A 9,531-nucleotide genomic window follows, 5' to 3' on the forward strand; every position below is an offset into this window, starting at 1 on the left:
TCATAGCTCAGCTCAGATCTGTTGTATGAGGCGATGCCGGTAGCGGAACACTCACCAAATGTTCAGGAAATGGTTAATACAGCAAAAATCAAAGCTGACGATCTCTTGGTTTGATATGTTTTCTCCCCCAGACAACATGGACATAAGAACATTTTTTTCTAAGAAGAGGAAAGTAAGTCATCAGCTGGTAGCAGTTAATCAGTTAACAGTGATTGTGGCGTCTCACTTCTGGAGAGGAGTTTCGTCTTTATGTCATGATAGAGAGATACAAATACTGAATAGTTTAGATGAGAAAAGGCATCGAAATGCCAGGTTACTAGTATTTATCATGTAAACAGGGAACATGAATAACCCGATCTCTCTGTGCTCATGTAAACACCATATCCCCAATATGATCATAACCGGGATAATACTCATAAACGGCTTACTGATGTCCATGTAGAGACGCAGTCAGTGTGTTTTACTGGAGCCTCAGTTCGATAAGAGATTATTTTCTGAGTTCTTTAACTTAGGTACTCTCTCTCAAAATGGTAATGTGCATTATGTTTTAATTATACTTCTTATCATTCAGAAGCTTTTTGTGTGTGTTTATGTTTTACTGAGTGCTTATAGGCTATTTCCATCCCAGTATTCAGTTAACTATTTATTTTCTGTGCACATTACATAGACTAGCTAATATTCTACCTACTGCTTGGGACTTTGAGTCTTCAAAATGTCCAATGTCACAGACTGGGACTTACTTTAGAGTCAGTTGTATTTACATTCAGTATGACTTGTTATGATTCAATGTGAAAGAGTATACTGCTCAATAAATAATTATCACTTCACCACCTCTCTTGACATCTAGGCACTTGAGAGTGAGTCAGAGGCAGAATACAGGGACAGTGGAGAGAGGTCCATTGCTGAGGTGAGTGATGAAAGGGAAATGACAGTTGAGAGTAAATTGTGATGTGGACTCTCATCCCAGGATTTTAAGGAAATCAGTGGGGATATTGAACAGGAAACATTTCAGTCAAGGGGCATCATATGACCAATATAGACAGAAGAGCAACATTTATTTGAACATTTAAGTCAATGATACCATTCCTAGGTGAACTTAACATCCGTATGGAGTCAGATCAGTCTCAATATTAATAAATGCTCACAGAAGGATTCACAAATGTATTTTGCGATTTATATATAAATGACTCTCCACAACAATATCTCTCAATGCACTCACAAATATTTATTGTTATATATAAATGTACAAAAAATGGGCATTTAAACTGCTTTTTATTAATTCAAAGACAGCTCTGAATTAATAATCAAATATGTTTCCTTTCTTTACTACTGGATGAAATTACAAAATGTACCCATCATTTTCCTCATGCTAGTATAGCCACATAAAAGTATCAAACCACCTGTTAAAATGCACCAGAATACAGGAAATCTATATTTTTTTTCCGCCCCCACACCCCCCGTTAAAAATGTCCCCCCCACATTCAGGATGCTTCCTACGCCCATGCGTCACCGCTCTTAATCTATTACCTATCAACACAGATATCGGCAAAGCTACAGGCAGGAAGGGCCCCGGCATGTGCTGGAAAGAGTTGAGAGTGCCAAACGCCCTTGAGCCTGCACCCAGCACATATCAGTAAGAGTTTGTTGCGTTTTGTACACACACATCCTTATCAGGCTTCGGAGACTGCAGATGCTTTCTTGAAGGGAGGGGAGGTGGTTGACGTAGGCACGGTGATGAAGACGGGGGAGATGGTGCGCGTCTCTGCTTCAGTGATTTTGGTAGGTGTTGTGGAAGGGCGGGGGTAAAGGACATGCTGCCAGGGGGGGGAGGTGGTTGACGTAGGCTTGTCTTCAGTGATTTTGGTGGGCGTCGTTGAGGGGCGGGGGTAAAGGACATGCTGCCAACCCTGCGTATCGCCTTCATGCGGTCATCGAACTCCAGTGGGAGGGCGAGGGTGAAAGGGTGAGCGGAGAGTAGAGAGAGCTGGGGGATGAATGAAGAGTATCCTCAAAGGCGTTGACGGGCAGTGGAGACTCCTCCATTTGTGTCATAGGTCTCCCATAATCAGAACATTCCTCAGGCGGGTGCAGTGATACTTCTTCAGGGTTTGCTGCGCGATGTGTTGTGTCTTTCTCCTGTTTTGATTCTTATTGCCGCTTGTCCTTGGCAGAGGGAACAGATTGATGACGCAGGCAGTTGAATATGTTAGAGATAAACAATTTCACTCCTGACTTGTTCAGGCAAACTCCATCTGCCTTAAAAAGATGTCTGCGATCCCAGAAAAAGTTAAAATTGTCAATAAAATGGACAGAATGGTCAGTACAGGCAGTTGAAAGCCACGTGTTCAGTGCAAACAGTCTGCTGAATCTCTCCACTCCTCTTCTGACTGGCCGTAGAGGGCCACTGATGAACACCTCCGCATTTAGAGAGCTGACAGTTTCCAACAGACATTTAAAGTCTTCTTTCAGCGCTTCTGACTGTTGTTTCACAACATCATTTGTTCCAATATGTAGTACCACATTCTTCACAGTCGGATGTTCAGCCCCAATATGCACTGATGCAGCATCAGTACTTGATCACATTCCACATTTCACAATTTCTACTCTTTTATTACACGGTATGGCACCACACTTGACATGGGTAGGTTAGTTTTGATTACATTTTTGCTTATAATAGTAATAACGTTAATGTGACTGTTAGGTGGTGAATGGGAAACAGGAGCAGAGCAGATGCAGCAGGTACAGGCTGGATGTGGTCAGAAACCTCTCTGCTCAGGGCTTCATTCCTGGCAGGGACGTCAACCTCACCGACCTGGAGCAGGAGGGCTGTGTGGACGGGTGGAGCTACAGCAAAGACATCTACCAGTCTACTCTGGTTTCTGAGGTGTGTGTGTCCCTAGTTTAAGCTGTAGAGAGCAGACTCTATTCTTAACATTTCTAGAATGTTAGATCTATGGACTAAATAGGTGACAAGTTACAAGGTGATCTCTGTACACATATGAAGGGCTAGTCATGTTCTCATAAGACTATTTGCTAATTTAAACTCACCAAGGGAAGCTGAAAAGGCCATTCAAATGTAAAATATTAACCTGTTTAAACTAATTAATGGGTGATAAGAATAACATTTCCCCAGTTAACCCTGTTTAAAGGATGTTTGAGGATCTTAATTTCCTATGCTATGATAGAGAATTCCTTTGATAAAAGGATACAATTCTACAAATACCATGCACATTCACATACTACCATTTGCAGCTTTGACAAAATGGTTATACATTCAAACAGATAAACCATTCTATCACGGAGCTGTTAAGTATAGCATCCAGGCTAGTCAGCTACTGAATATTGTACTTATATTCATCAGGTTGTTTTTGACATGGATTCCTTTGGTCATTGTATTCATTGCTACATTTTTCATGTATGGATATTCCAGTTTGACCTGGTGTGCAGTGATCAGTGGAAGCAACCGTTCACCTCCACAGCTTGCTTCCTGGGATATCTTGTTGGATCCTTCATCTCAGGACAGCTCTCAGACAGGTACAGAAATCACTGAAAATATTTAAGTCTACAAATCCAACAGGCGTTTTCCTCAGTATTACGTCACTTATTGTAAAGTTTTATGTTGGTACATAATGCTGGATGATCTCTGATCCATACAGTTGATGAAACATTTCTTGTTTATATTTAGTATGTTATTTTGTATAATTTGTATTCTATCATCTGTATTTCCTGGATTTCTCACTCTAGGTTTGGAAGAAAGCCTGTTTTCTTCGCCACCATGGCAGTTCAGACAACCTTTTCCTTCTGTCAAGCTTTTTCACCTTCTTGGACGGTTTTCACCATCCTCATTTTCTTCAATGGTTTGGGACAGATATCCAACTATGTATCTGGTTTTGTTTTGGGTAAATGCTCTTGTAACAAAGAAAAGTACTATTTAAAGACATATCTGATTCTGAATGATATGCATATATTTGCCATGTACATCTTGCTTCTATCATACATTTCTCTTTGTCTACAGGCACTGAGATCTTGACTGGCGATGTTCGGATCATATTCTCATCTATGGGTGTGTGTCTGGGCTTTGCCATTGGCTACATGATTCTGCCTCTCATAGCTTTTTTTTTAAGGGACTGGAAATCTCTCTTGTTAGCTATCTCTCTACCTGGCGTGCTCTACATCCCTCTCTGGTGGTAAGTTGTACTTATAACAGCAAAATGTCAGGAGAGGGTAACAACAATTTGGCTATTTCCCTGAAATATTCTAACTTGCATCCATCTTCTTTTTTGTTTTATATTTTAAACCCTCTGGTTAACGTTGTTTTCTGTCTTTAATGCTGAGGAAGGTTCATCCCGGAGTCTCCTCGCTGGCTGCTCTCTCAGGGAAGAGTGGAGGAGGCCGAGGCCATAGTGAGAAAGGCGGCTAAGACAAACAGAGTTGAGGCTCCAACGGTCATCTTTAAAGATTACAGTGCACATGTGAGTCTGACTTGAATAGGATTGTGAAGACACAGGAGCCAATTGATATGCTTAAGGCCGCTTTAATAGTACTATTTATTCTGTAAAGAGCAGTCCTTTTTCACATTTCATAGCTATTTTTCCTACAGTTCGACATTTTTACTTCTTCACCAAAGTGGTAGGTTACAGACTAGCTAAAACATAACTAGCTGCTGGTAAAACTGATATTATTATATTTTTGTATTATCTTGCAGGATGATGACATGCACCCTCAGAAACACCTCAATATTATCAGCCTGGTGAAGACACAAAGCGTCAGAAGCACGACTGTCATTCTCTGCCTGGTGTGGTGAGTATCCACTCTGAACAGGGTTCATGTCCTTTTTACTGAACTTGTAACTAGTAGTTGGTCCCAAACCTCCAAGTGAAGCTCCTTGGTAAAGAGAAGCAAGAAAAGACAGCAGAATGTACTCAATAGGTAATGCATTAGCAGAAGAAGTTATCACATTACTGTGATGAGTAGTGTTCTTTATTACAACTCCCCAGCCATCATATTGAATTTGAGATCACACCGGCATACCTATTAAAGTAGTTTAGCAGATGATTCTTACAGATTTATGTCTGATTAAGAAAGATAATGAGATTTAAATTCATACCCACAGTTGGAATGCAGGTACAACTCCTCGGCTCCTCCAAAGCACTTGACCCTTAAACGGTTCTGATGAGTAGGTTGGCATCTGGCATTTCAGCTCTTGCCATTAGTTGTTGTGTTTTATTGTGTGTGCAAATGGAAGAATGATGCTATGTGGGGTTAAGTCCTTTTTAGTGGTTGGTAGACTAGAAAATAACAACATAAACTCATAACATTAGCTGCAACATCTATATTTGTAGCAATGTCTACTGTCATGGCTACAACTTCCTACAATGGTGTTCTTTTTCCACAACCTGCTAATTGGTTTTGATCATATTGAGCATTAATGATTGAAGTTGACCCATTTGACAAAGCTCTCTATAACCATATTGGATCATACATTTTCAATATATTCATAACCTAATAACAAACATCTCTTTGGTCTGTGTATGTCCAGGTTCTCTTTGAGTATTGGGTACTATGGCCTGTCCCTGAACACATCCCAGCTTCATGCTAACCCCTACATCAGCTGCTTCTTCTCAGCAGCTGTAGAGGTACCAGCCTACATGTCCTGCTGGCTGGCACTGAAATACTTCCCACGCCGACTCTCTGTCATCTTTATCTTACTCCTTGGTGGAGTGTCACTGTTTCTCATTCAACTGGTGCCTGAAAGTAAGCAGTCACTACCTGGTTCAATCAATCAATCAGAATGCTTAATTTATTCCGGGGGGAAATGATGTTGTATTACAGGTGCACCATATTGGACTAAAGTCAATAACTATTTATACAAACATAGGAAGTAAGAGTAAAAATGTGCAATGAGAGTAGCCACTGGGACGCGGCGTCTTAAGCACAGGAACAAGGTAGCGTCCTCCACAGCACAGAGACCCTCTGATCTCTCAGGCTCATGGTGAAGACGTGGTGAAGCTCGATGGAAATGTTGTCATTAGATATATCCTGGTACTGCCATGTTCTCATTATCAAAGTAAACTGCACTCCAAATATTCCATCTGACTCCAGGCTAACGCTGTTAGCTCGTCGATTTTACCAGCCAGTGATTTTTACATTACATGATGAGAGGGGGAGACATACATCTGGACCCGGCTGTCCTTCTTTTTCCTTATTGAGAGATTTTCTTCAGAGTGGAATCAAACCAGCAATGATGCCGAATTAAGAAAGAGACTGAGGGGTCACTTTCCTCCCACTTACTTCTCGTGCCATCACTTAGAACTTAAAACCATAATTCTTGATATTACATGTACATGTGTACATTTTGGTTTGGTGTTAATTTTATATATATATATATATATATATATATATATATATCTATATATATATAGAGAGAGCGAGAGAGAGCGAGAGAGAGAGAGAGAGAGAGAGAGAGAGAGAGAGAGAGAGAGAGAGAGAGAGAGAGAGAGAGAGAGAAGAGAGAGAGAGAGAGAGAGAGAGAGAGAGAGAGAGAGAGAGAGAGAGAGAGAGAGTTCCTTTTTAAGAAGGCTTTGTAAGTGGAATAATTGCTAAGAGAAAGAGGAGGACTTGAATAAAGCTTTGGAGTCACTCAAGCAAAGGAGAACATTTGATAAAAAAACACTCACATTCTGTTGTTAATCCATTTCTTACGTTTCAGCTTTATCAGAGCTGGCTGTCGCTCTGGAGATGCTGGGTAAACTTGCTATCACCAGCGGTGCATCCCTGATCTACGCCTACACTGCAGAGCTTTACCCAACAGTGCTCAGGAACACAGCGGAAGGCGTTTGCGTTACTGTTTCCAGAATAGGAAGCTGCCTTGCTCCTTTTTTGTTACAGCTGAGTGAGTAAACTTGTCTTCAATAGTAGATATTTGTTTGACCCTATCTTAACATATTGAATTTGTGAAGATAAGCTGCCATTTTAATAGTTTGGATGCTCTGATGTCACATCCTGTAAATGTTTACAGTGCACATGTGTAGGACCCCGGATCTTCCTCTTCCTGATTTTGCCTTCTCCTTATACAGGGGAATCTTTTGAGTACCTGCCTTATATCATACTGGGGACTCTGGCTGTTTTTTCTGCCTTTGCAGCTCTTTTCCTGCCGGAAAGCTTTGGAAAACCTCTACCTCAAACTATTCAGCAAATGCAAAAGAGAGAAAGGTGGGTATCTAGCATTAACTATTTCTTCATCAACATTATAAAACACAGAAATTACACTGAGTATTAGACAATTCACTTATTAGATTTAAAGAAACGTGCAAAACACTCTCAATACTTAAACTGTCCTTGTTGACACATTCATACCAAGAAAGCAGTGTTTGAATATATGTATTCACTTATAGCAATTAATTAGAACAAAGAAAACTTCAACAAAAGATCTCATGGTACCTTTAATATAACCACCAAAACCCAGCGTCTCTCATTGTCATTATCCATGGCAATATGAGAGGATGTTATGATGGTGTCATCAGTCTATTTTTTATTTTTTTGTTCCTTTTGAAAATCTAATTATTGTTTTATTTTTGTTGTCTTTCATCACTACAGCATGAAGTGCCCATGCATCACAAGAAAAGAACATTTGAAACCTGTGGTGCATAGTCAAACATGAATGAGTTATTCATAAATATTATACTGCTGTATACGGTTCTGATAACACTGTTGTTTATACTTACTGTATGTCTATAATGCCTTACGAACATCATTTTAATAGTTTGAAGGCTTTTATCACATTTACAAGCGCTCACAAATATTCAGATTGCTTATCACAAAATCATAGAAGGCTATGAAGCCTTTTATCATGATGTATAAGGTCAAGTATCATAATACTTCATATGGCTGGTCAGCATAGACATTTTTTTACAATGATAATTATCATTATGGAGCACTATGATACAAATATGGCCTTCATAATTTTGGAACAAATTCAATTGTGCGTGCGCTCTTTGCAAGCTAAGTAAAATGACAAATATCAAAACAGAGCTTTAATATTAAAACACTGCACTATTTTCTTTTTGAACAACATTGAAAAGCACAACATTTTCACTAGACAAATGTTGCACAGTTGGCATGTTTGTTGTGACACCATATTGCTTTGTCAAAAAGCTATTGGATCTGTTATCAATATCTTTGTTTAACCTTTGGAATATATAACCTGTAAATGCAATAAAAAACTCAAAAAAGAATAACAATGTTGCTGGGAGAACTTCCTGACTTGATTGACTTGATCTACATTGCGATCTTTTCATTACAAGTACTATAAGGGTATCTTGTTTATAGTTTATGATTGTTTCCCTGACAGCTATGTCTAGGGTATTGAACATTGTTTGTTCCTCAGCAGGAAATATGTTGTTACAACAGCAAAGAGATGGTGCATGGAAGGCAAGAAAAATAAATAAGTGGGCAACATTAAATATAAGAGGCTAAAACACGTCAAATAAAAACCAATGACTCAACAACCATGGAAGAAATAAGTAGCAGTAAAAAAGATAAGTTAAGTAAAAAAAAAACTATAAATAAATGATGGTAGTAACAAAAGTCCTAAGAGGAAATGATAGCTTAAGAAATATTGTAAAACTCTCTCTTTTTTTATCTTAGCATTGGCCTAGTACAGGGGCGTGGCTAGCTCACAGCTTTGGAGAGGGCAAACCGGTCTTTTTTTCTGTTGCAGCAGAAAAAAACCTGCAAAACATTGGAGGGGACAGTTAGGATAATGATATGAAGGATTACGATGAGACAATTGCTTTTCTGGGTCAGTGGGGACGTTTCCAGCAGGTTGTCTTCTTCCTGCTCTGTGCCAGCATCGTGCCCAATGGATTGGCGTTTTCTCTGTTGTCTTCCTGACAGACATTCCCAGACACCACTGCCTGATTCCTGAGGAAAATCTGGCTCAAGATTGGTGCGATGCAATCATCCCGATAGAGGTGATTTAAAAAATGAAGAATCTACTATTTTACAATTTTAACGATCAAATTAATAGCTACGATTTTCTTTTTTCTCTGCTGAAGTAAGCTGAAAAAAGCTCATAAAGTGATGAGTTAGTCTAGGGTAGTCTAGACAGTATTATCTTCACCTGAACTTCTCTAATATATTTCTCTCTCTTCCTGTCCACTGAGATCTTGACTGGTGATGTACGGGTCTTGTTCCCATCACTAGGTGTTTGTCTTTGTTTTGCAGTTGGCTACATGATGCTGCCTCTCTTTGCTTACTTTTGACCTGATTGCTATCTCTCTGCCTGGCCTCCTCTACATACCTCTCTGGTGGTGGGTTTTACTCAAAACAAGCAAACCATCTCACCATGCATGTATCCATTTCTCTACACCCATGTCAGGCTGGATCATGCAGGCAGCAGGCTAGGGAGGTAGGCCTCCTTACCTATGTCTTCCCAGAGCATATTCTGTGTCTTGGTAGGTTGAAGTGCCTGGAAAACCTCCAGCTTACATGTCCTGCTGGCTGGCACTGAAATACTTCCCACGCCGACTC

The 9,531-nt window shown here is 39.9% G+C and overlaps 1 protein-coding gene across 1 annotated transcript in view; it reads left to right on the forward strand.

Annotated features, from left to right (window-relative positions):
* LOC117472125 (solute carrier family 22 member 5-like) overlaps window positions 1-9,286 on the forward strand; it is a 30,872-nt gene extending 21,586 nt beyond the window's left edge. The window contains exons 2-11 of the mRNA XM_034117256.1: window positions 2,702-2,884; window positions 3,431-3,534; window positions 3,745-3,899; window positions 4,016-4,187; window positions 4,340-4,472; window positions 4,706-4,800; window positions 5,540-5,754; window positions 6,710-6,892; window positions 7,077-7,212; window positions 9,226-9,286. Of these exons, the coding sequence (XP_033973147.1) occupies window positions 2,702-2,884; window positions 3,431-3,534; window positions 3,745-3,899; window positions 4,016-4,187; window positions 4,340-4,472; window positions 4,706-4,800; window positions 5,540-5,754; window positions 6,710-6,892; window positions 7,077-7,212; window positions 9,226-9,268 (1,419 nt within the window). The 3' untranslated portion in view covers window positions 9,269-9,286. The remainder of the gene's footprint in view (window positions 1-2,701; window positions 2,885-3,430; window positions 3,535-3,744; window positions 3,900-4,015; window positions 4,188-4,339; window positions 4,473-4,705; window positions 4,801-5,539; window positions 5,755-6,709; window positions 6,893-7,076; window positions 7,213-9,225) is intronic.
* Window positions 9,287-9,531: the final 245 nt, after the last annotated feature.

This window comes from Trematomus bernacchii, unplaced genomic scaffold (assembly GCF_902827165.1).
Source record: "Trematomus bernacchii unplaced genomic scaffold, fTreBer1.1, whole genome shotgun sequence".
NCBI lineage: Eukaryota > Metazoa > Chordata > Actinopteri > Perciformes > Nototheniidae > Trematomus > Trematomus bernacchii.